This window comes from Salvelinus fontinalis, chromosome 42 (assembly GCF_029448725.1).
Source record: "Salvelinus fontinalis isolate EN_2023a chromosome 42, ASM2944872v1, whole genome shotgun sequence".
NCBI lineage: Eukaryota > Metazoa > Chordata > Actinopteri > Salmoniformes > Salmonidae > Salvelinus > Salvelinus fontinalis.
In genome coordinates, this window is record NC_074706.1 from 21,244,384 (window position 1) to 21,271,233 (window position 26,850).

At 43.0% G+C, this 26,850-nt stretch overlaps 2 protein-coding genes across 3 annotated transcripts in view; one reads left to right on the plus strand and one right to left on the minus strand.

The window, feature by feature from the left end:
• The window catches only part of LOC129841503 (sorbin and SH3 domain-containing protein 2-like), a 109,186-nt gene that overhangs the window by 2,295 nt on the left and 80,041 nt on the right, over positions 1-26,850 (plus strand). The window contains exons 2-3 of one of the 2 annotated variants that reach the window (XM_055909797.1): positions 23,456-23,516; positions 24,314-24,443. The gene's annotated coding sequence lies outside the window, so the exon portion shown is untranslated. The remainder of the gene's footprint in view (positions 1-23,455; positions 23,517-24,313; positions 24,444-26,850) is intronic. The other variant, XM_055909796.1, reaches the window with a different exon arrangement.
• LOC129841365 (uncharacterized) overlaps positions 20,881-26,850 on the minus strand; it is a 29,488-nt gene continuing 23,518 nt past the window's right edge. The window contains exon 2 of the mRNA XM_055909613.1: positions 20,881-21,769. Within this exon, the coding sequence (XP_055765588.1) occupies positions 20,881-21,769 (889 nt within the window). The remainder of the gene's footprint in view (positions 21,770-26,850) is intronic.

Here is a 26,850-nt window from a genome sequence, read left to right on the forward strand (position 1 = left end):
GAAACCCTGGACTAGGTGATCATTAGCCAAGCCAGCAATCAACACCATCCATGTTTACTTTGTAAGTTGTGTAGGAGATATTGAGTGAAACGATTATAGCCTACTTGGAAAACCAGACATTGAGTAAATTAAGTTATGTTTTCTCCAGTTTTCATACCTACCAAATAATGCCCTCTTCTTCCTTTGAACATTTTAAAATGAATACAGTGTCAAAATGGATTTTAAATTGTTGTCACCCATTCACTTTCACTGAAGAAAACACCTTCCTTTGGATTCAAATGCTCATTAACCTCCCTTCACTCACTGGGCTCTAGCAGAATGGACTCGTGTCATTACACCACCCCCACTGCATGGGCGTAAAAGGCTTAGTGCACATGAAGAAGATTACCCTGGCCAATTGTTGCAGCATTACTGGGGTTTCACTTCCTTCACTCACTGCTATGCCCTTCAACAATGGCAATCAGTCTTAACATTTGCCATAGTAGGCAGTTATTGATTAGTCTTAAACTTATAATAATTATCAGCCTGATGGTGATCATATGATGTTGGTTATGTTTTGCATAAACTATCAAAATAAATTTGCACACTCCATGTATAAACTCCCAGCAATTTAATGGGTATTTACCAACGTTTCGGCATCACTGTGCCTTGATCAGGGTGTTTTGCATCACATTAGTTGATCAATTCTATTTGTTATATGCAGTAGCACAAAATAAATGACTTGTTTTACATTAGATTTTTAATTTTTTAAAGAAAGTTGATGGCATTTCATGGCATATTCAATTGGTGAAATGAATGCCGCCACATAGAACAGCTGAACTGTCATGAAGGCTATTTAAGTCAGACACGATACGGTAGTCTCTTTTCACAGCCACTGTGTCTGACATACGGTAGCTCAGTGAGCTCACTCATGCCCAGCGATCTGACAGGAAATGTTCAAGAGGATTGAATCACTTTTTTTACTGTAACTCGGTCCCACCCACCATTAAAGGGATGACGTAATGAGAAAAAGTGAAAGGCCTTGTGGTGACTTCCCGTTGTCAGTCTAGTCATTTAGACACACACATGCACGTACAAACACACACACACACACACACACACACACACTCATTTTAATGCCTTCCCCTCTTCCTGTTCAGTTCCGATGTGTTTTGTTTTTGATGAATACTGTGTAATGCTATCTGTCAGGTTTTGGCCAGGACTGTTCTGGTTTTGTCACTAGATGTCCCCATTGCACCTTTTTTGAACCTTTTGTTTTTTCCTTGCTCTTTTATTGTTTGCACCTGTAGGTCGTTCCCTTGTTTGTATTTAAACCCTGTGTGTTCCTCAGTTCTTTGCTCAGTGTTTGTATGTTAGCACCCAGCCCCAGACCAAGCCTTTTTGTGTGAAACATATATTTCTCGGATTGGATTTTCCAGAGGTTCTCTGGTTTAGTTCTTGTGTAATTTTGAGTAGTCTTTTGAGGTTTGTTTTTCCCTGCTGTTTTTTACCACTTTGTGGAGTTTTCTTTGTATTTTTGAGGATATCCATTTTGTGCCTCTTGGCTTTATTTTGGACATTGTGGATTTAGATTTTGGCCTGAAGATTTTGTTCTTTAATTAAACCACCATCTCTAGAACTACTGTGTCTGCCTCATCTTCTGGGTTCTGGTGATTATTAGTGACTGTTTCTCGCACCGGGTCCTGACAGCTATCACTACGGGAACCGCATACCGTGTACCTGCGAGCGAGTCTGGGGTGTGTGTCTGCGTGTTTGCGTGTTTGCAGAAGTGTTAGTGTGTGGGTTTGTGTGTAATTCTGGAGGTAGGTGTGTGTATTTGGAAACTACTTTGTAACGTGTGTTTGTGTGTAAACAAGAGAGAAATCCAACCTAGTCCAATGAAACTCATAATGGGAATCAACAGTTGGCAACTTGGCGTTTGAATGGATGCCACTAAGACGAGCTAGCCAATAAACAGTCCGGAGGGGCGGCTTAAATATAACCATACATTAATGGGACAATCATCGCATTTTCACTTGATTGATTACCCAGGGAGGGATGGCGTTACAGTGTCCCGCCACTACAGCTACAGTGGGGAGAACAAGTATTTGATACACTGCCGATTTTGCAGGTTTTCCTACTTACAAAGCATGTAGAGGTCTGTAATTTTTATCATAGGTACACTTCAACTGTGAGAGACGGAATTTAAAACAAAAATCCAGAAAATCACATTGTATGATTTTTAAGTAATTAATTCGCATTTTATTGCATGACATAAGTATTTGATCACCTACCAACCAGTAAGAATTCCGGCTCTCACAGACCTGTTAGTTTTTCTTTAAGAAGCCCTCCTGTTCTCCACTCATTACCTGTATTAACTGCACCTGTTTGAACTCGTTACCTGTATAAAAGACACCTGTCCACCCACTCAATCAAACAGACTCCAACCTCTCTACAATGGCCAAGACCTGAGAGCTGTGTAAGGACATCAGGGATATAATTGTAGACCTGCACAAGGCTGGGATGGGCTACAGGACAATAGGCAAGCAGCTTGGTGAGAAGGCAACAACTGTTGGCGAAATTATTCGAAAATGGAAGAAGTTCAATCACCCTCGGTCTGGGGCTCCATGCAAGACCTCACCTTGTGGGGCATCAATGATCATGAGGAAGGTGAGGGATCAGCCCAGAACTACACGGCAGGACCTGGTCAATGACCTGAAGAGAGCTGGGACCACAGTCTCAAAGAAAACCATTAGTAACACACTACGCCGACATGGATTAAAATCCTGCAGCGCACGCAAGGTCCCCCTGCTCAAGCCAGCGCATGTCCAGGCCCGTCTGAAGTTTGCCAATGACCATCTGGATGATCCAGAGGAGGAATGGGAGAAGGTCATGTGGTCTGATGAGACAAAACTAGAGCTTTTTGGTCTAAACTCCACTCGCCGTGTTTGGAGGAAGAAGAAGGATGAGTACAACCCCAAGAACACCATCCCAACCGTGAAGCATGGAGGTGGAAACATCATTCTTTGGGGATGCTTTTCTGCAAAGGGGACAGGACAACTGCACCGTATTGAGGGGAGGATGGATGGGGCCATGTATCGCGAGATCTTGGCCAACAACCTCCTTCCCTCAGTAAGAGCATTGAAGATGGGTCGTGGCTGGGTCTTCCAGCATGACAACGACCCGAAACACACAGCCAGGGCAACTAAGGAGTGGCTCCGTAAGAAGCATCTCAAGGTCCTGGAGTGGCCTAGCCAGTCTCCAGACCTGAACCCAATAGAAAATCTTTGGAGGGAGCTGAAAGTCCGTATTGCCCAGCGACAGCCCCGAAACCTGAAGGATCTGGAGAAGGTCTGTATGGAGGAGTGGGCCAAAATCCCTGCTGCAGTGTGTGCAAACCTGGTCAAGAACTACAGGAAACGTATGATCTCTGTAATTGCAAACAAAGGTTTCTGTACCAAATATTAAGTTCTGTTTTTCTGATGTATCAAATACTTATGTCATGCAATAAAATGCAAACGAATTACTTACAAATCATACAATGTGATTTTCTGGATTTTTGTTTTAGATTCCGTCTCTCACAGTTGAACTGTACCTATGATAAAAATTACAGACCTCTACATGCTTTGTAAGTAGGAAAACCTGCAAAATCGGCAGTGTATCAAATACTTGTTCTCCCCACTGTATGTGGCTGCACCTGCTACCTGCCAGTTAGAGTTACTGAGGGGAGTGGTGCAGGATCTAGGCGGGCCATCTGGGATTTGGAGAATGCGATACGGTTTCTCTCGAAAGTACAGAACAGGGGTCGCACATTCTCTCTCCCCCTCTCTATTTTATTACCTCTTCTCTCCAACTCTCTCCCTTTTCTATTTCCCTTGTTTGCCCATTCACTCTTCCTTTGTCTCTCTCTCTCTCTCTCCTGCTTTAGAAGAAGAGCTGATGTCATGGCTCAAGTGGTCTGTCTTTGAAAAGCTTGCCTGACCTGTTTCTCAGAACCCTTTTGATAAAAGTGCTGTGGAGGATATTGGTTGGTCTCCAATACAGCAACTCAATTACCTTTTATTCAGACATACTGTAGTTTTCCCCAGAAACTTTCATCTTAGTAGCCCTTCCAACTATCTACTGTGTTTGCCATCAGTTTAAATGGACATTTTAGTCATTTAACAGACACTCTCATTTTACAGTGATTTAGTCAGTGAATTTAAATGAAGTAAGTTAAACGACTGCGTATCACAGTAATTGTTCGAAATGATGGAGAAGTGAAGTTGAAGGTTGCATGCCGTGGACTTTAAGGCTTCCCTCATAGTAAGCGGGTCAGAGTTGCCCTTTTGCCCGTAGCCTGATTTAGCGATAGTGGGATTACAGTCACACAAGGCTAGATCAGTGGAGAATGGTCTCTTGTCTGGTTTTTAAATAGTCATATTGTTCTTAAGTCATAGTGTTCTTAGTTTAAATTTGTGTTGCTGTTCTTTTCCATTAGTGTCCTGTGTTTTGTGTGGACCCCGGGAAGAATGGCTGCCGTTTCTTCAGCAGCTAATGGGAATCAAAATAAGAATCATAACGGACTGCGGGCTGCATTCCATTCCAAAAGGAGACACAGGATCTCTAGTGGAACAGTGCCTTAGACCCCTGCGCCACTCCGGAGGCCACATTAATTTCAAAGTTTAACAAACAATATGCACCAGGGCTAGAGGTCGACCGATTATGATTTTTCAACGCCGATACCGATTTATTGGAGGACCAAAAAAAGCCGATACCGATTAATCGGCCGGTTTTTATATATATATATATTTGTAATAATGACAATTACAGCAATACTGAATGAACACTTTTATTTTAACTTAATATAATACATCACTAAAATCTATTTAGTCTCAAATAAATAATGAAACATGTTCAATTTGGTTTAAATAATGCAAAAACAAAGTGTTGGAGAAGAAAGTAAAAGTGCAATATTTGCCATGCAAAAAAGCTAACGTTTAAGTTCCTTGCTCAGAACATGAGAACATATGAACGCTGGAGGTTCCTTTTAACATGAGTCTTCAATATTCACAGGTAAGAAGTTTTAGGTTGTAGTTATTATAGGACTATTTCTCTCCATACCATTTGTATTTCATATACCTTTGACTATTGGATGTTCTTATAGGCACTATAGTATTGCCAGCCTAATCTCGGGAGTTGATAGGCTTGAAGTCATAAACAGCGCAATGCTTGAAGCACAGCGAAGTGCTGCTGGCAAATGCAGGAAAGTGCTGTTTGAATGAATGCTTATGAGCGTGCTGCTGCCTACCACCGCTCAGTCAGACTGCTCTATCAAATATCAAATCATAGACTTAATTATAATATAAGAACACACAGAAATACGAGCCTTAGGTCATTAATATGGTCAAATCCAGAAACTATAATTTCGAAAACAAAACGTTTATTCTTTCAGTGAAAAACAGAACTGTTCCGTATTTTATCCAACAGGTGGCATCCCTAAGTCTAAATATTGCTGTTACATTGAAGGTTGTGCAATGTTATGTCATAATTATGTACAATTCTGGCAAATGAATTACGGTCTTTGTTAGGAATAAATGGTCTTCACACAGTGCGCAACGAGCCAGGCAGCCCAAACAGCTGCATATACCCTGACTCTGCTTGCACAGAACGCAAGAGAAGTGACACAATTTCCCTAGTTAAAATAAATTCATGTTAGCAGGCAATATTAACTAAATTGCAGGTTTAAAAATATATACTTGTGTGTTGATTTTAAGAAAGGCATTGATGTTTATGGTTATTTACACATTGGTGCAACGACAGTGCTTTTTTCGCAAATGCGCTTGTTAAATTCGATGATAAATGAACAGGCACCGCATCGATTATATGTAACGCAGGACAAGCTAGATAAACTAGTAATATCATCAACTATGTGTAGTTTATTATTGATTATGTTAAGATTGATTGTTTTTTATAAGATCATTTTAATGCTAGCTAGCACCTTACCTTGGCTCCTTGCTGTACTCGCGTAACAGGTAGTCAGCCTGCCACGCAGTCTCCTCGTGGAGTGCAATGTAATCGGCCATAATCAGTGTCCAAAAATGCAGATTACCGATTGTTATGAAAACTTGAAATCGGCCCTAATTAATCGTCCATTCCGATTAATCGGTCGATCTCTAACCAGGAACTACCATTAATAATTTACACTGAACATTTTACAAAAACACATTTACTGGAGGAACTGTGCAGATAGTAAGTTTGGAAACAGAATTTCCAAAAACTCCTATAAATATCTCCTCTGAATTAAGATTCAAAGATGTCTGCAGAAGAATGGAATGTCAGCTATGACATGATACCTTGACTTTGAAAACATCTCTTTTGTTTATGGAACTACAGTAAGTGAAGAGGATTTACACCCGGTAACGGAATTTCATCATTGGTCCCTAATCTGTACTACACAGAATGCTTAATTATGTATATGAATGTCATTCTCTTCATGATGAATACTAAGTTGATGCACAAATGTATAAATATGCAATATCCTCTTTTGCATATTTGGGTATTCTAAGAGCTATTTTAATGAGCTCTTCTTCCAAACAAGACCAACTTTGATTGGTCCGGGTCGGACCAAATCTTAAACGAACATCGCGTCTATGTTTGTCACGCCCTGAACTTAGAGAGCCGTTTTATTTCTCTATTTGGTTAGGTCAGGGTGTGATGTGGGGTGGGCATTCTAGTTTCTTTATTTCTATGTTTTCTATTTCTTTGTTTTTAGCCAAGTGTGGTTCCCAATCAGAGGCACCTGTCTATCGTTGTCTCCGATTGGGAATCATACTTAGGCAGTCCTTTTTCCCTCTTTCATTTGTGGGATCTTATTTTTTAATTGGTTGTTATTTTGTTTTGCCCTGCAGAACGTCACGTTCGTGTTTTGTTGTTGTCGGTGTTCATTAAATAAATAAATACAATGAACGCGTAACACGCTGCGCTTTGGTCCACTTCTTCCCATGACGATCGTGACAATGTTTCACAAGATTGGACATCAAAGTACAGCACGGTAGAGTACAGTAGATTAGTGTGCTCTACTGTGTACTGTACTGTACTTAACTATACTTTTCTGTGCTGTACTGTACCGCACTGTACTGTGCTGTCCAAACTTGTGAACCCAACTGTGATTTGTGACTAATATGATTTCCCATTGTAGCGAATTCAATTGCAGAAATTCCTTTTCAGATTTTTCTGAAATTCCATTACCGATTTGGTCACGGAATTTAGAGTTTTAATCACTTCATAAAAAAATTGATATCAGTGAAAACACTAACTACATGATATGTCTAACTTTACTTGTTACTTCTGTGAACTTTAATTTTCCTCCCATCTCATGAGGGAGAGCAATTAGAACATATCTTAATCGCCCACAACAGTAGAAATCCACTTTTTCAAGATAAATGACGATGGACAGAGTTTACCTATGATGTAAGTCAAGTCATCGGTTTAGTCAAAGTATGATTTATTTGGACTTGGAAGTGCCAAATCCGAATGTGTTACTTCAGATGTTTCTGTGAGTCTTACTTGTCTTTTCCTATGAGATTACGTGCAAATTCTTTTCAGATTACGGTTCATTTCAAGGCTGGGTTTTATTTATTTAAATGTTACCACCCACCAGCGTGGCACTGTTTATTAATCAGAAACACCTGGTAAGTTCTTCCTATTCGCAAGTTGTCTGAAAGCCGAACCACTTTTCTCTGTAGCCTACAATTGGGTTTCCACTAGATAAAACAGCCACAAAGTCAAAATTGGCTATATCGTATAAGTTCATGAAAGCAGACAGGAGCTTTTTGGTCTGAATTTAAAGGTAGCCTGACCCTAAGGTTTGCAGTGTGGTTAGGGTTAACCCGATTCTAAGGCCAGCATCATGCAGTGGGGATGTTTTTCAGCAGGAGGGCCTGGGAGACTAGTAGGGATCGAGGGATAGATGAACGTAACAAAGTACAGAGGGATCCTTGATGAAAACCTGCTCCAGAGCACTCAGGATCTCAGACTGGGGCGAAGGTTCACATTCCAACAGGACAACGACCCTAAGCACACAGCCAAGACAATGCAGGAGTGGCTTTGGGACAAGTCTCTGAATGTCCTTGAGTGGCCCAGCCAGAGCACCATCACACCACCACCTCCATGCTTCACGGTGGGAACCATGCGGAGATCATCCGTTCACCTACTCTTTGTCTCACAAAGATACGGCAGTTGGAACCAAAATTCTCAAATTTGGACTCATCAGACCAAAGGACAGATTTCCACAGGTCTAATGTCCATTGCTTGGCCTAAGCAAGTCTCTTCTTCCGTGTAGAATTCCCGAAGAGGGTGACAAGCAGAGAGAGATAGGTGGAATGGGCTGGGATGTGGAATTGGAGTCAAGCGGTAGTGGATTTGCTTTGCGGGAGATAGAATGATGGTCAAAGATAAGTCAAAATAAAACATGATAAAAAGTAAGTTTGAATGACACTGAAGGGCAGTGCTTTTACAGCTGATGCTGGTTTGCCTGAGGCTGATGACGTGCAGGTGTTTATACACATGCATATACACACACTCTCATTCAAATACACGCATACACATGTAATAGTGCCAGACATGCACTCAAAATATACAGTTGGTTTTGCTGTTATGATTTTAGTTGTCCTTGATGTCCTTTTTTTTGACTGTGGGATGGGTCTCAGGTGGTTGAGGGACAGCTATTGGAGAACTGTGGGGGGATCTTGGAAGGTTAGGGTTCACGTTTTTTGCCTTGTGGGAGATCTGTCAACGTGCCCTTGAGCAGGGCGCTGACCCTGGATGCTTCTGTGTGTCGCTCTAAATGGGAGTCTGTTGGATGACTGGTGTGGTGTAGTTGTTGAGCGGCTTCACTGCAAGTATATTGTATGTTTTGGATATTCAATTTAAAAAAAATTGTCTCTTCTTATTGGTGTCCTTTTTAGTAATGGTTTCTTTGAAGCAATTCAACCATGAAGGCCTGATTCACACAGTCTCCTCTGGACAGTTGATGTTGAGATGTGTCTGTTACTTGAACTCCGAAGCATTTATTTGGGCTGCAATTTCTGAGGCTGGTAACTCTAACATATCCTCTGCAGCAGAGGTAACTCTTTCCTGTGGCAGTCCTCATGAGAGCCAGTTTCATCATAGCGCTTTATGGTTTTTGCAACTGCACTTGAAGAAACTTTAAAAGTTCTTAATTTTCAACATTGCCTGACCTTCATGTCTTAAAGTAATGATGGACAGATTTGATGTCTTCACTTTTATTCTACAATGTAGAAAATAGTACAATTAAGAAAAAACCTTAGATGAGTAAGTGTGTCCAAATGTTTGATTGGGACTGTATATACAATCAATCAATCAAATGTATTTATAAAGCCCTTTTTACATCAGCCTATGTCACAAAGTGCTATACAGAAACTCAGCCTAAAACCCCAAACGGCTGGCGATGTAGAAGCACAGTGGCTAGGAAAAACTCCATAGAAAAGCAGGAACCTAGGAAGAAACCTAGAGAGGAACCAGGCTCTGACGGGTGGCCAGTCCTCTTCTGGCTGTGCCGGGTAGAGAGTACAAGAGTACATGGCAATTAAGGCCAGATTGTTCTTCAAGATGTTCAAATGTTCATAGATGACCAGCAGGTTCAAATAATAATCACAGTGGTTGTAGAGCGTGATACTGGTCAGAACCTGAGGAGTAAATGTCAGTTGGCTTTTCATAGCCGAGCTTTCAGAGTTAGACAGCAGGTGCGGTAGAGAGAGTGTTGAAACAATGTAGCACGTCCGGTGAACAGGTCAGGTTTCCGTAGCTGCAGGCAGAACAGTTGCAACTGGAGCAGCAGCACGACTAGGTGGAGTGGGAACAGCAAGGAGTCATCAGGCCAGGAAGTCCTGAGGCATGATCCTAGGGCTCAGGTGCTTCTGGAGGGGAGGGAGAGAGAGAATTAGAGGGAGTATACTTAAATTCGCACAACACAGCAGATAAGACAGGATAATTACACCAGATATAACAGACTGACTCTATCCCTCCGGCACATAGACTATTGCAGCATAGATACTGGAGACTGAGACGGGTGGGTCGGGGGGACACTGTGGCACCGTCTGACGATACCCCCGGACAGGGCCAACCAGGCAGGATATAACCCCACCCACTTGAGGGATATCTTCAACCACAATTTACTACCCTGAGACAAGGCTCAGTATAGCCCACGAAGATCTCCTCCACCGCATGAGCATGAGGGGGTGCAAAACCGGACAGGAAGATCACGTCTGTGACTCAACCCACTCAAGTGATGCACCCCTCTTAGGGACAGCATGGAAGGGCACTAGACAGCCAGTGACTCATCCCCCGTAATAGGGTCAGAGGCAGAGAATCCCAGTGGAGAGAGGGGAGCCGGCCAGGTAGAGACAGCAAGGGCAGTTCGTTGCTTCAGTGCCTTGCCGTTCACCTTTGCACCCCTGGGCCAGACTATACTCAATCATCGGACCTACTGAAGAGATGAGTCTTCAGTAAAGACTTAAAGGTCAAGTCCGAGTCTGCATCTCTCTCATGGATAGGCAGATTATTCCATTAAAATGGAGCTCTATAGGAGAAAGCCTGCACTGCCTCCAGCTGTTTGCTTAGAAATTCTAGGGACAGTAAGGAGGCCTGCGTCTTGTGACCGTAGCATACGTGTAGGTACGTACTGCAGGTTAGCGGTAAAACCTTAAAATCAGCCATAACCTTAACAGGAAGCCAATGTAGATATTTTCTGGGTCAAGGTTTGGCTTTTTCAAGAGAGGCTTTATTACTGCCACTTTTAGTGAGTTTGGTACACATCCGGTGGATAGGGAGCCATTTATTATGTTCAACATAGGAGGACCAAGCACAGGAAGTAGCTCTTTCATTAGTTTAGTTGGAATAGGGTCCAGTATGCAGCTTGATGGTTTAGAGGCCATGACTATTTTCATGAATGTGTCAAGAGATACAGGATCTAAAAACTTGAGTGTCTCCATTTTTCCTAGGTCCTGGCAGTTCTGAGCAGACTCAGGACAACTGAGCTTTGGAGAAATACGCAGATTTAAAGAGGAGTCCGTAATTTGCTTTCTAACGATCATGATCTTTTCATCAAAGAAGTTTATCACTGCTGAAGTGAACGCTACCCTCTTTTGTGGTAGGCTTGATTACCAACAACGACGAGGCGGCCTACAGGGAGGAGGTGAGGGCCCTCGGAGTGTGGTGTCAGGAAAATAACGTCACACTCAACGTCAACAAAACAAAGGAGATGATTGTGGACTTCAGGAAACAGCAGAGGGAGCACCCCCCTATCCACATCGACGGGACAGTAGTGGAGAGGGTAGTAAGTTTTAAGTTCCTCGGTGTACACATCACGGACAAACTGAATTGGTCCACCCACACAGACAGTGTTGTGAAGAAGGCGCAGCAGTGCCTCTTCAACCTCAGGAGGCTGAAGAAATTTGGCTTGTCACCAAAAGCACTCACAAACTTCTACAGATGCACAATCGAGAGCATCCTGTCGGGCTGTATCACCACCTGGTACGGCAACTGCTCCGCCCACAACCGTAAGGCACTCCAGAGGGTAGTGAGGTCTGCACAACACATCACCGGGGGAAAACTACCTGCCCTCCAGGACACCTACACCACCCGATGTCACAGGAAGGCCATAAAGATCATCAAGGACAACAACCATCCGAGCCACTGCCTGTTCACCCCGCTATCATCCAGAAGGCGAGGTCAGTACAGGTGCATCAAAGCAGGGACCGAGAGACTGAAAAACAGCTTCTATCTCAAGGCCTCAGACTGTTAAACAGCCACCACTAACATTTAGTGGCCGCTGCCAACATACTGACTCAACTCCAGCCACTTTAATAATGGGAATTGATGGAAATTTATGTAAAAATTTACCACTAGCCACTTTAAACAATGCCACTTAATATAATGTTTACATACCCTACATTACTCATCTCATATGTATATACTGTACTCTATATCATCTACTGCATCTTACCATCTTTATGTAATACATGTATCACTAGCCACTTTAAACTATGCCACTTTATGTTTATATACCCTACATTACTCATCTCATATGTATATATTGTACTCTATACCATCTACTGCATCTTGCCTATGCCGTTCTGTACCATCTCTCATTCATATATCTTTATGTACATATTCTTTATCCCTTTACACTTGTGTGTATAAGGTAGTAGTTGTGGAATTGTTAGGTTAGATTACTCGTTGGTTATTACTGCATTGTCGGAACTAGAAGCACAAGCATTTCGCTACACTCGCATTAACATCTGCTAACCATGTGTATGTGACAAATAACATTTGATTTGATTCAATGCTGCTTTTTAGTTAGCTTTGCGACAGTATCAAAAATACATTTTGGATTGTCTCTCAATTAGGTTGGAAAAATAGGATGATTGAGCTGCAGTGAGGGCTCTTCGATATTGCATGTTACTGTCTTTCCAAGCTAGTCGGAAGACTTCCAGTTTGGTGGAGCGCCATTTCTTTTCCAATTTTCTGGAAGCTTGTTTCAGGGCTCAGGTATTTTCTGTATACCAGGGAGCAAATTTCTTGTGACAAATGTTTTAGTTTTTAGGGGTGTGTCTGCATCTAGGGTATTACGCAAGGTTAAATTAACTTTTACTTGGTACTCATCCCGGATCCGGGAGCACCCCCCACAGTAAAAAAGCTGACTAGCATAGCCTAGCATAGCGTCACAAGTAAATACTAGCATCTAAATATCATTAAATCACAAGTCCAAGACACCAGATGAAAGACCAACATCTTGTGAATCCAGCCATCATTTCTGATTTTTAAAATGTTTTACAGGGAAGACACAATATGTAAATCTATTAGCTAACCACGTTAGCAAAAGACACCACTTTTTTTACTCCACCAGTTTTTTACTCCATCAGTAGCTATCACTAATTCGACTAAATAAAGATATATATAGCCACTAACCAAGAAACAACTTCATAAGATGACAGTCTGATAACATATTTATGGTATAGCATATGTTTTTTTAGAAAAATGTGCATATTTCAGGTATAAATCACAGTTCTACATTGCAGCTGCAATCTGAAATAGCGTTGGAAGCAGCCGGAATAATTACAGAGACCGACGTCAATTACCAAAATACTCATCCTAAAACATTTCTGAAAAATACACAGCATACAGCAATCGAAAGACACAGATCTTGTGAATCCAGACAATATTTCAGATTTTCTAAGTGTTTTACAGGGAAGACACACTATGTAAATCTATTAGCTAACCACGATAGCAAAAGACACAACTTTTTTTTCCCACCATTTTTTTCCTGCATCAGTAGCTATCACTAATTCGACTAAATAAAGATATATATAGCCACTAACCAAGAAACAACATCATAAGATGACAGTCTGATAACATATTTATGGTATAGCATATGTTATTTTTGAAAAATGTGCATATTTCAGGTATAAATCACAGTTCTACATTGCAGCTGCAATCTGAAATAGCGTTGGAAGCAGCCGGAATAATTACAGAGACCGACGTCAATTACCAAAATACTCATCCTAAAACATTTCTGAAAAATACACAGCATACAGCAATCGAAAGACACAGATCTTGTGAATCCAGACAATATTTCAGATTTTCTAAGTGTTTTACAGCGAAAACACAATATATCGTTATATTAGCATACCACATGAGCTAACATCACCCCAGCATTGAATCAATGCAAAAGGGGCGATAACGTTATCGCCACCAAAATATATTAATTTTTTCACTAACCTTCTCAGAATTCTTCAGATGACAGTCCTGTAACATCATATTACACAATGCATATAGAGTTTGTTCGAAAATGTGCATATTTAGCATCACAAATCGTGGTTATGCAATGTAATCTGTCAAAACATGGCATGCATTCTGGCCGGCGCCATCTTGGAAAGGCACCTATGTTTACGATTATTTATCGATTAGATTGACTAAAAAAATACAGGTTGGACAGCTAATGAAAGATTCATTGGTTATTAATGCAACCGCTGATTTAGATTTTTTAAATTAACGTTACAAGACATACATTGTGAGTTACAGCCAGACTAGTGCCGCAAAAAATGGCCGACAACTGCGTTTACATTTTTCCACATAAATACGGAATAAAATCATAAATAACTCTTACTTTTGGACGAGCTTCCATCAGTATCTTGGGCAATGTGTCCTTTGTCCAAAAGAATCGTTGCTTTGTTGTAAAACGACCTCTTCAACTTCGGAACTAGCAGCTAACGATAGCTACACGGCACACACATGTCCAAATCCTCAAACGCAATACTAAGGAAATTCCGAAAAATAGCAATATACTCGCATAAACTGATATAAATCGGTTTCAAATAACTTCGTTATGATGTTTCTAACACCTATATCGAATTAAATCACAGACGGATAGATCTTTGGTCAATAACGAGAGCTTTTGAGCATGCCATTCTGATGTCCTCCCTTGCGTCCTGGCGAGCGTCGAAAAGAAGGGACATCTCACTCCATTGCCTTTTATAAACTCTGAGAAACACGTAGAGACGCCATTCCACTTCTCATTGGTTACTGACATCCAGGGGAAGGCGGGTGCAGTTCATTTCGATCCATAGGGCACACACAGAGCTTAAAACTGATCCGAGATCAGAGACTATTTTTCAGAGCTTCGCATGTCCTGTCATGATTTTCGCTGTAGAAAGAGTTCTGGTTCACCCACAGACGTAATTCAAACGGTTTTAGAAACTAGAGATTGTTTTCTATCCAATAGTAATAATAATATGCATATTGTACGAGCAGGAATTGAGTATGAGGCAGTTTAATTTGGAGACGATATTTTCCAAAGTGGAAACAGCACCCCCTGTATTGAGAAAAGGTTTTTAAGATCCTCAATTAGGTGGTTAAATATTTTTTTTTACTCAGACGTCCTTGGGTAGGTGGAGGTAGTCTGGAAGGGCATCTAGGAATCATTGGGTTGTCTGAGAATTTATAGGACAGCTTTTGATGATCCTTGGTTGGGGTCTGAACAGATTATTGGTTGCGATTTGCAAACGTAATAAAATGGTAGTCCAAAAGTCCAGGATTATGAGGAAAAACATTTAGATCCACAATATTTATTCCACGGGACAAAACTAGATCCAGGGTATGACTGTGGCAATGAGTCCAGAGACATGTTGGACAAAACCCACTGAGTCAATAATAGCTCTGAAATCCTGTTGGAGTGGGTCTGTGGACTTTTCCATGTGAATATTGAAGTCACCAGCAATTACAATATTATCTGCCATGACTACAAGGTCTGATATAAAATTCAGGGAGGAACGCTGTACAGCGAGGAACGCTGTATACGGCCCAGGAGGCCTGTAAACAGTAGCTATAAAAAGTATCCACTTCTTCCTAATATTGAGTTGCACTCCCTTTTGACCTCCAGAACAGCCTCAATTCCTTGGGGCATGGACTCTACAAGGTGTCAAAAGCATTCCACAGGGATGCTAACCCATATTGACTCCAATGCTTCCCACACTCGTGTCAAGTTGGCTGGATGTCCTTTGGGTGGTGGACCATTCTTGATACACATGGGAAACTGTTGAGCGTGAAAAACCCAGGAGCGTTGCAGTTCTTAACACACTCAAACCGGTGCGCCTGGCACCTATGACCATACCCCGTTCAAAGGCACTTAAATATTTTGTCTTGCCCATTCACCCTCTGAATGGCACACATACACTATCCATGTCTCAATTGTCTCAAGGCTTAAAAATCGTTCTTTAACCTGTCTCTTCCCCTTCATCCACACTGATTTTAAGTGGATTTAACAAGTGACATCAATGAGGGGTCATAGCGTTCACCTGGATTCACCTGGTCAGTCAATGTCCCTCAGTGTATATGTCTTCATAGACTCTTAGCTTTCATCCGGCACCCAATTGTACATGCTCCTATGAACTTCACATGTTGGTGCTCATGGGTCCTTTACATGGAAATGACCTGGATAAGGAAGTCCCACGGCTGAGTTCTTTGTGACAAAGGACCCCATTGACCTTTACCCTTAGGCAGCGGGATATGACACGCTGAGTGTCCCAAATGGCACCCTATTCATAGAGCTATGGTTGAAAGTAGTGCACTATATAGGGGTTAGGGTGGCATTTGGGAGCCAGGCGCTATTTTCACAGCATCAAGAGGGGTCGATGTCACTGGAACACCAGCAGATCTTCTCTGTGTGAAAGAGGACACACAAACAAGCTATTTTCTCTACATGTAGCAGGACTATTGTACTTTTCTAAAGTGCTTCAGTGGGGAACAAAGTTACTGTTGGTTTGAATTGACCCCCCCTCTCTAGAAACAGCTATCGCTGAGTTAAGCAAATCCTCTATAACGCTTTAGGGCGCTGTAGAATATTGTAGATATCAACATAAAGTACTGAAAGCTTATGCCTGCAGTGTTTTCAAATGTAGGAGTTCTTTCTGAGGTTATTGAATGTACGAAGCCTACGTTTCTTTATAAGACCGTTATGTTTTCAAAGTGTCAAACCAGCTACTCCCTTCCCGGGTCTCGTTTGTTTACGTCCTGTTTGTTGCGAGCGGTGGAAAAAGTGTGCTGTGATTCATGGGGGTCAAAGGTCAAGCTCTCTCTGAAAAGGCACAGTGGTGGTGCCCCTCTGGCCCCGGCCCAAGGCTTGTTCCTCTGTGACCTTTCTGTGGGCCCGGGATAAGCTGTGAAAATGAGCGGTACGGATTACAGAGGAGGAAAGTATTAATGACAATCCTACATCCGTTTCGCTCTTTTTCTCTCTCGCGCGCGCTCTTGCTCTCTCTCTCATTCTCTCTGTGTATTCTATTGTCGTGCTGACATACGCTACCAGACGGTGCACCAGCTGCGAGAGTAGTTTGCGCCAACGACTCTGCAATAGATGCCGATATGGCGGAACTGGCGTTGGGGTATGTAGAGGAAGTAAGGGCTACACACACACACACACACACACACACACACACACACACACACACCACCTATCTCTTTCCCTCCCTTGCTTCTGTCTCTCCGGTTTGATGAGAGGTATAGCGCTAAAGAAAGCCTTCCCGTCTCTAAACCCTGCACCAGTCAAGTATGTGTAAATCCCGGGGTTGACACGTCCTAAGCCAAAATGCCTGGGCGCCGCCGTCAACAGTTTGGATCCCGTTACCGGGCAGAATGCGAGGGAAGTAGTGAGCGTGGGTGCCCGATTGGCTGCCGGGCGAGGTGGTAGGAAATGGGCCCGTTGGTGGGGTCCCAGGGCAGAGGTGTGAAGGAGTCTGGGAGAGGTTGAGCAGGGTTGATGGATGACTCGTGTCATAATGTTCATAACATTCTTACGGCACTCTATCATCGGAGAATAATGTTCCCACTTATGACATCGATCTCCCAACACTTCACGTCCCGAAACTTTCGATAAGGTTCAGGCTCAACAGTGGGATGCAGTTTATTTTATATGTGAAGGGTATGTTAACTTTAGCCACAGCCTACTTTGAATTCTATTTGGGGCCATTTTGTCATTAATCTTATATGGCTGTGTCTAGCCTTTACATGGCAAAGGTCACATAACCTACTACTGTATACTGTAGCTATAGCTATCTATATGATTTAACTTAGGCCTAGTTTAAATAGGCTATTATAACAGGTTTTATATAATCAACATACCAGGACAGTGTTCCTTGTTATCTGTAGGTGACATACATTAAGCCAACCATAGAGTAATTATATTTGTATGAAGCCAACCACCCAAAAATAAAAGTCAGTGGCTTAAGGTTATTTTCTGGGATGTTTGCTAGTGGGGTGAAATATAGGCCTAGGGCCGTTTTAATTTTTTTGGTCCACCACTAAACTGAGTTTGGGTGTGCCCCAAATGGCGCTCTATTCCAGGGATAGTGCATTACTTTGACCAGAGCACTATAGGGTCCCTGTTCAAAAGTAGTACACTCTATAGGGAATAGTGTAATTTGGGACGCAGACATTGTGCCACTGTAACTTGTGTTTATCCTGCTCCTCTCTGCTTTTTATAACCTGTCACTTACTTAGCTGGGAATGGCTGGACCCATATTGGTGCTGATAATGAATTGGGTGTTGAAATCAGGCCGGTGAGACAATGTTGACGTGCCCCGTCTAGTCCTGATTGGCTCAGGTTTGTGTGTGCGCCAGCTTTTCGTCTCTGGTACTTTAATGTGATAATTCCAGAGCTGTTTGGGCAACATATTTATTATTTTCTCCCTTTAACAATCATGTATTACTGAAGTCTCTACCTGAACAGTAATCAGCGACAATGCCCAATTTGTGTTTAAATGCCATAAGACTGGGCAGTACCAGGTTGGATGAAAACGTCCCATTTTTATCTTCATGACTAGAACTGAAATGGAACAGGCTGAAAATTACTCTCTTTCTGGCCCTCAGAATAACAGACAGAATGACAGACCGTTCCTTTTAGGTCCATGATCTGTCTGAATACCCCCCCCCCCCCCCCCCCACCAAGGTTACATCATTAGCACATGTCAATTCTCAGCTCATCGAGATACCGCAGCTAGCGCTGCCAGTTGCCGCTTAATCATGACAGCTGACGCCCCAATCGCCGTGGTCCTCAAGGTGCCAGGCTTAGAATGGGACTACTTCAGTGGCAGGAGACATGTTATCATGTCGTCAGCGCTGCTTATTTCCATGGTGGCCGTCGGTACCTTTTTTAGAGGGGATTTGAGCGTTACCACTTCATCGTTGGCAGGGTGACAGAGGGACTCGGACTGTGTTGATCCAGGACGGGCAGCTGGCTGAATCGATGCTCCATTTACCTTTTTGTCACACTGCATAGTTGCTGGACATGCAGGTGGAGGAGAGTTTCTCTGGGCCTTCTTGTTAGCACTGAGCTAGCTAGCGGTAGCGGCTCAACTGTCGGTAGCTCTATTGCTTGGACTTAGTTTGTTGTTAGCATCAGTTAGCACCAGGTTGTTGTTGTTAGCACAGTTCGCGGTTGACTTGTTGCTAGCTCTATTGCTAGGAGTTAGCTTGTTGTTAGTATCCGTTAGCATCAAGCTAACTAGTTGAAAGTATGAGCAAAGACCGCACAGTATGAAGACAGGCTGTAACTGCTTCCCAGTGTGACATTGGCTAGCTAAGCTCATGTGCAGAAACACGTCATCGGGTCTAACGGTCGTCTCGCGCCGAACTTGACGAAAATAAAAACGTGCCAGTTTGCAACTTTCACGAAGTTGGAGTAATAACATGTACGACTACTCAAGACATTGGCTCCAATCTAGGTTGTGCCTTTTTTAGATTTCGAGAAAATTAACAACTTAAGAATTTTTCACTTCTCACATTGACTTCTCAAACCACAATCCCCGGTCTGCTTGGTTGGCTTCACAAATGTTCCCGGAAGTCTTGCGATGTCGCGCTACTGGGTTTAGAAACTATGTGGTATTAGTTAGCATCACATTAGTTAGTTAGCATCAGAATCATTTAAACACCTATTCGATTATCAGGGATTTCTGTGTCTCAAAGCATGTGGATGATAAAGACTTGCAATTCAGGTTGCATGACCTTAAAAACTTCTTATGGCTGAGATCCCGCTAACGGGATCGATTTGACAACAGCCAGTGAAAGTGCAGGGCGCCAAATTCAAACAACAAAAATCTCATAAAATAAAATTCCTCAAACATACATGTATCTTATACCATTTTAAAGGTAATCTTGTTGTTAATCCCACCACAGTGTCCGATTTCAAAAAGGCTTTACAGCGAAAGCACCACAAATGTAAATGTTAGGTCACCGCCAAGTCACAGAAACACAGCCATTTTTCCAGCCAAAGACAGGAGTCACAAAAAGCAGAAATAGAGATAGAATGAATCACTAACCTTTGATCTTCATCAGATGACACTCATAGGACTTCATTTTACACAATACATGTATGTTTTGTTTCGGTAAAGTTCATATTTATATAAAAAAATCTCAGTATACATTGACGCGTTATGTTCAGTAGTTCCAAAAACATCCGGTGATTTTGCAGAGAGCCACATCAATTTCCAAAAATACTCATAATAAACGTTGATCAAAAATACAAGTGTTATACATGGAATTTTAGATCCACTTCTCCTTAATGCAACCGCTGTGTCAGATTTCAAAAAAGCTTTACGGAAAAAGCAAACCATGCAATAATCTGAGTACGGCGCTCAGAGCCCAAACCAGCCAAAAAGATATCGGCCATGTTGTGCAGTCAACAGAAGTCAGAAATAACATGATAAATATTCACTTACCTTTGATGATCTTCATCAGAATGCACTCCCAGGAATCCCAGTTCCACAATAAATGTTTGTTTTGTTCGATAATGTCCATCATTTATGTCCAAATAGCTACTTTTGTTAGCGCATTTTGTAAACATATCCAAAGTCACGAAGCGCGTTCACTAGGAGCAGACGAAATGTCAAAATGTTCCGTTACAGTCCGTAGAAACATGTCAAAGGATGTATAGAATCAATCTTTAGGATGTTTTTAACATAAATCTTCAATAATGTTCCAACCGGAGAATTCCTTTGTCTGTAGAAAAAGCAAGCTACCTCTCACGTGAACGAGCGTCACGAGCCTGTGGCACTCTGCCAGACCACTGACTCAAAGAGCCCTTATGAGCCCCTCCTTTACAGTAGAAGCCTCAAACAAGTTTCTAAAGACTGTTGACATCTAGTGGAAGCCTTAGGAAGTGCAACATGACCAATATCCCACTGTATCTTCATTTACATTTTACATTTAAGTCATTTAGCAGACGCTCTTATCCAGAGCGACTTACAAGTATGTGCATTCACCTTATGATGTCCAGTGGAACAACCACTTTACAATAGTGCATCTAACTCTAAGGGGGGGGGGGGGGGTTAGAAGGATTACTTTATCCTATCCTAGGTATTCCTTAAAGAGGTGGGGTTTCAGGTGTCTCCGGAAGGTGGTGATTGATTCTGCTGACCTGGCGTCGTGGGGGAGTTTGTTCCACCATTGGGGTGCCAGAGCAGCGAACAGTTTTGACTGGGCTGAGCGGGAGCTGTACTTCCTCAGAGGTAGGGAGGCGAGCAGGCCAGAGGTGGATGAACGCAGTGCCCTTGTTTGGGTGTAGGGCCTGATCAGAGCCTGAAGGTACGGAGGTGCCGTTCCCCTCACAGCTCCGTAGGCAAGCACCATGGTCTTGTAGCGGATGCGAGCTTCAACTGGAAGCCAGTGGAGAGAGCGGAGGAGCGGGGTGACGTGAGAGAACTTGGGAAGGTTGAACACCAGACGGGCTGCGGCGTTCTGGATGAGTTGTAGGGGTTTAATCGCACAGGCAGGGAGCCCAGCCAACAGCGAGTTGCAGTAATCCAGACGGGAGATGACAAGTGCCTGGATTAGTACCTGCGCCGCTTCCTGTGTGAGGCAGGGTCGTACTCTGCGAATGTTGTAGAGCATGAACCTACAGGAACGGGTCACCGCCTTGATGTTGGTTGAGAACGACAGGGTGTTGTCCAGGATCACGCCAAGGTTCTTAGCGCTCTGGGAGGAGGACACAATGGAGTTGTCAAGCGTGATGGCAAGATCATGGAACGGGCAGTCCTTCCCCGGGAGGAAGAGCAGCTCCGTCTTGCCGAGGTTCAGCTTGAGGTGGTGATCCGTCATCCACACTGATATGTCTGCCAGACATGCAGAGATGCGATTCGCCACCTGGTTATCAGAAGGGGGAAAGGAGAAGATTAATTGTGTGTCGTCTGCATAGCAATGATAGGAGAGACCATGTGAGGATATGACAGAGCCAAGTGACTTGGTGTATAGCGAGAATAGGAGAGGGCCTAGAACAGAGCCCTGGGGGACACCAGTGGTGAGAGCACGTGGTGCGGAGACAGATTCTCGCCACGCCACCTGGTAGGAGCGACCTGTCAGGTAGGACGCAATCCAAGCGTGGGCCGCGCCGGAGATGCCCAACTCGGAGAGGGTGGAGAGGAGGATCTGATGGTTCACAGTATCAAAGGCAGCCGATAGGTCTAGAAGGATGAGAGCAGAGGAGAGAGAGTTAGCTTTAGCAGTGCGGAGCGCCTCCGTGACACAGAGAAGAGCAGTCTCAGTTGAATGACTAGTCTTGAAACCTGACTGATTTGGATCAAGAAGGTCATTCTGAGAGAGATAGCAGGAGAGCTGGCCAAGGACGGCACGTTCAAGAGTTTTGGAGAGAAAAGAAAGAAGGGATACTGGTCTTCAATAGGGAATGAGTTGAAAAACGACCAACCTCAGATTTCCCACTTCCTGGTTGGATTTCTTCTCAGGTTTTTGCCTGCCATATGAGTTATGTTATACTCACAGACATCATTCAAACAGTTTTAGAAACTTCAGAGTGTTTTCTATCCAAATCTACTAATACTATGCATATATTAGCAACTGGGACTGAGTAGCAGGCCGTTTACTCTGGGCACCTTATTCATCCAAGCTACTCAATACTGCCCCCAGCCACAAGAAGTTAACTTTACAATTAGAAAAATATACTTTGTGTGAAATGAAAGTAGTCTATGTATTGTATGGTACATTCACATGCGAGGCATCCATATTTATAGCTCAATAATACATGATGTTAAAGTTCGGAAGTAATCTATGCAGACCATTGGAGCCATTTTAACGCAAGAGGAAGTTCTATCAGTGGATGGAATACAACTTATTTTTCCTACCACATCACAGATAGGGATAGCATTGTCCTCATCTCTCCAACAACATGAAACTCTCCATTTCTCTTAGCACGTTCACAGTGGGAACCCCATAATAGACACTGTGCTGTACGTCAATGTGCCTTTCTGTAAACAGCAGAAATGCATCGCAGAACTCACAACACACAAAGCTACACCCCAAATGGCCAAAGTAGCTCTTGTGGTTGGCAAGTGTAGGAGACACCCAAAATCCACAAGAAAAGGGAGTGGTTGGCACAGCAGTTTCTGTAGGCATGTTTGTTATGGAAGCCTCTGCCTCAAAATGGTAACAAGTGAAACATCAATCTCTTTATCCCACTATTTCCTTGAAAGCTTCCTCATCTCATTTCCTTCATGGCCACTGATTTTTAAATTACTCATCTTGATGAAAACATTTAATTGAAAACATATCCATTCTTGTCATCCATCTGTTTTGATTGGAAAGTAGGAAATGAGGCCATATATTACAGTATATTGGGGCGAAGCCCATGAGAGAGCACTGGAGTGTGAGCCGGTGAAGTTCACCGGAGAAATTGCGGTAGTGAATTATCGTCCACGATAACTAACTCCTTTTGTTAAATATGTTGAATAATTTATCAGTCTTGGCTACCTCATCAGTGACCACCAGTGAGTTTTTAATTCGACTCATCCAAAGGGGTTCATTAAAGGAACTTAATGAACATCTCAGGGACCAGGCGGATGAAGCTTGTGTTATGTCGTGTATGTCCCTTGCCGCATCTATTTGTGTCTGTTTGGTTTACTGCTGCGCTTAGAGAGGTGGAAGTTGTCCAGTAGCTGTGTTACGGCATGCGATGACCAGCCTCTAAATGCAAGGTGAATATAGCTCTAGTTATATCACTTGCCTGCGAATAGCTGCTCGGGATAGGGTGGAGGGGAGGGTGTGCGCGACGTGTGTGTGTGTGTGTGCTTAATGTTTATGTGCTCGCGGATCATCACACTGAGCCGGGCCAACTTTTCTGACAGATGATCAAACCGTCAACAGCAGCGAGCGAAAGCTTGTGTCATGCATGGGCTATATCAAATATGGCTTGTTGCTCAACATCATTTCTGTGTGGGAACTCCACTTTACATGGCCCCCAATAAGTTAACGGCACACACATAATCGTTCAAATAGCGACGCTTGGGGAGAGATGGGTGTGCGTTACCTATTTGACACCTCACTCCGCGCAGTCTGCCCATTCCGTCCCCCTTCTAGTCTATCCATCATTTATTTTGACTCTGCTGCTTATCCTGACAGAGGAATGCCTGTCTGGTACTTAGCTGCTGCCCCACTGGCGTTGCTCATGCCTGGGATGTGGAGGTGTGTGTGTGAGCGTGTGGGTTTGTAACTGCGTGATGGCTACGTGTATGTATGTATGTATGTATGTATGTATGTATGTAGGCATATATATTCAGAAGCAGATCCTGTCACTTTATCCACCCCCCCATACACATTCCCACACACTCTGACCCACCTACTCTAGGGGTAACTTTCCAGTCCTGTAGTTGCAGCATGTCTGTGTCTCAAAATAGCCATATCTCATCACTGCTTCACCTAAACAGGGAACTCTCTCGCTCTCTTCTCTAACTCTGTTTTCCTCTTCTCTCTGTTGCATCTGGGTGCTTCCCAGGAACGGACAGACTAGGCTCTGGATTTAAAGCCTGAGGAGGAGTGCGGAATTCTCCGGAACGAGGGAAGAATTGAGATCCCCGATGCCCGTCTCTCCCGAATAAGTCTCCCAGCTTTTGATTTTTATGACGGTAAGATTTTTCTTTTTGCCACTCTTGCACTAGCTGTCTGTACATGAAAGGTAATGAGTTTTTGCTGTGTTTGCAGGTGTAATGTCAGTCAGAGTAGGCTTTGTTTGAACGGACATGCCTCACAAACCATTGGGAGTCGAGCACTTGCGTATCAGTGGACTGGATGTATGATTTTGATAACAATTCATAAGTTGTCATAAAATCAACAATGAGGGCAAAGTGAATGGAATAGTCCAGCAGTAATTATGTGCACTCCAAAATTATGAATAATAAACAAGTATTTATTTTGTACTTTTTTTTTTAAGTCTATTTGCTTTTTGCATTATAGTATTTGATTTTAGTCATTTGTTTTTGTATTGAGAACATGCACTTAAAAACATAATTGTGATATGATTAGATCGGATACTCTTTGTCTGTTGGAACAGAACAGTACCACTACATCCCAGCACTACACCATAGCCAAACCCAACAGTGGACAGGACGAAAATGGTTTAAATTAAAACCAGGATTTTTCTTCCCGAACCTCTAACCTCAGGAAAAAGCCTGACAAATAACTGTACTCTGCTTTCATTTAGAACATAGAAATGTCTAACCCAAACCAGGCTCTTCAAATAGTCTACAATATAGCCACAAAAAAACAATACGTTGCTTGCATTTTCACCTCTAACACGTCGGCTGCCTGTCAAAATGGTGTATGGCCTTTAGGGCTTTCGCCTCTGCAGTCTTGTCAATGCTCATCATGTTTACACAGCCTCGCTGGTCCCGTGCCACTTGTCTGTCTTGAACCCTGATGTGCCATCATATTGCAAATAGAACATGGCTAAAATAATGAAAGAGATGGAGAACGGGGGGAAGATGGAGGCAGAGAGAGAGAGAGTGACATGGATTGAGTTTTGTGTAGTATCCGGAAGGCTTCCATAACTCTAATTTGAACCCATATTGAAAGACAACCGAAACCAACCAATTTCCCAAACCCTCCCCTGCCTTTTCTCTTCCTCTCTCTCCCTCCTACTTCATTCTACCCTTTTCACTTTTTCGTCCTGCTCTTTTTCCCCTCCACAATTATCAGTCCATTAGGCCAGTCTCTGAGGTGTTGTGGAATGCCACCTTGACCCCACCCACCCCTTGAGTCCACACTCTCACATGCAGAGAGAGAGAGAGAGAGAGAGAGAGAGAGAGAGAGAGAGAGAGCGCAGCTCCCTTGGTCCTTGTTCCCCCTGACCTCACACACACACAGGGACGCTTTGTTGCATGCCCATTGGCGAATGGTACAAGGACATTTTTGCCCCCCCACCACCACCACACTTTCGGGTGACGATTTCACCTCACAGGGTTGTGTACGCACAGTGTCCACAGTGATCAATCGATAGGGCGTTAATGGATGGAATGTGGTTCAGTTTTATTTACAGGCAAAGGATTTCAATTTAGTTCAGGAAGAGGAGGGCTTGACTGACCAATAGGCAAGAGGACTCAGTTGAAGTATTAGCAGATTTCGGGTTAGGTTGAAAAATGTTGAAGATAAATGTGTCTGGTTTGGCAACTCTTGTTTTTTTATCTTCCTCATACCATGCCGTTTAGGGTCATTTGTTAAAAGGCCCTGTCGTACACAAAGACAAAAGATCTTCCAAAGATTGCTTTGCAGCAAGCAGTGAAAAACAAGCTTCTTGAGTTACAAGGCCGTGTCAGAAAGTGAAACTCAGCAAACACGTATGCACAGATACACCAACACGCATGCATAACGACAACCACACGCATACAAACAGTTGCATGCTCACACACACACACACGCACACACACACACACACACACACACACACACACACACACACACACACACACACACACACACACACACACACACACACACACACACACACACACACACAGGTCAGCAAAGAAACCCACAAGCACAACAACACCCACAGACCTGCACACACACACTCATTTTCAGTGCTATGTAATGTCTGCTATTGCTTACCGTTAGCTGGGCGAGTAGTGTGTCAGGGTTGTGTCACAGCTAAACTCTTTAGGCCTGTTGCTATTTGATGACGGCAATGAAAATAGAAGTATAATTGTCTGTAACAAGAGCCCAAAACACCAGGAGGGTACTTAAAATATTTTTCTGGTACACAGTCTACCCCACAAGATTGAGACTGGTACCAAAACAAGGGCTCTCCAGTCCAACTATACACACCAAGAGTTTGTCTTTGACATTCTTTACATGTCAAGCCTTTGACTGTCACCTTTCCCATATACTTTAACCTCTGAGTCTATAAACTTTGTTTGCATCTGTGACCTTTTTTGAGCCACTTGCCCTACGATCTCGCGGGGGGCTTTCAGAGTGTTATGAAGTTGCCCCTTGAAGCTGATCAGAAGACAATTTTGCATTACCCCCTAACCCCTACTC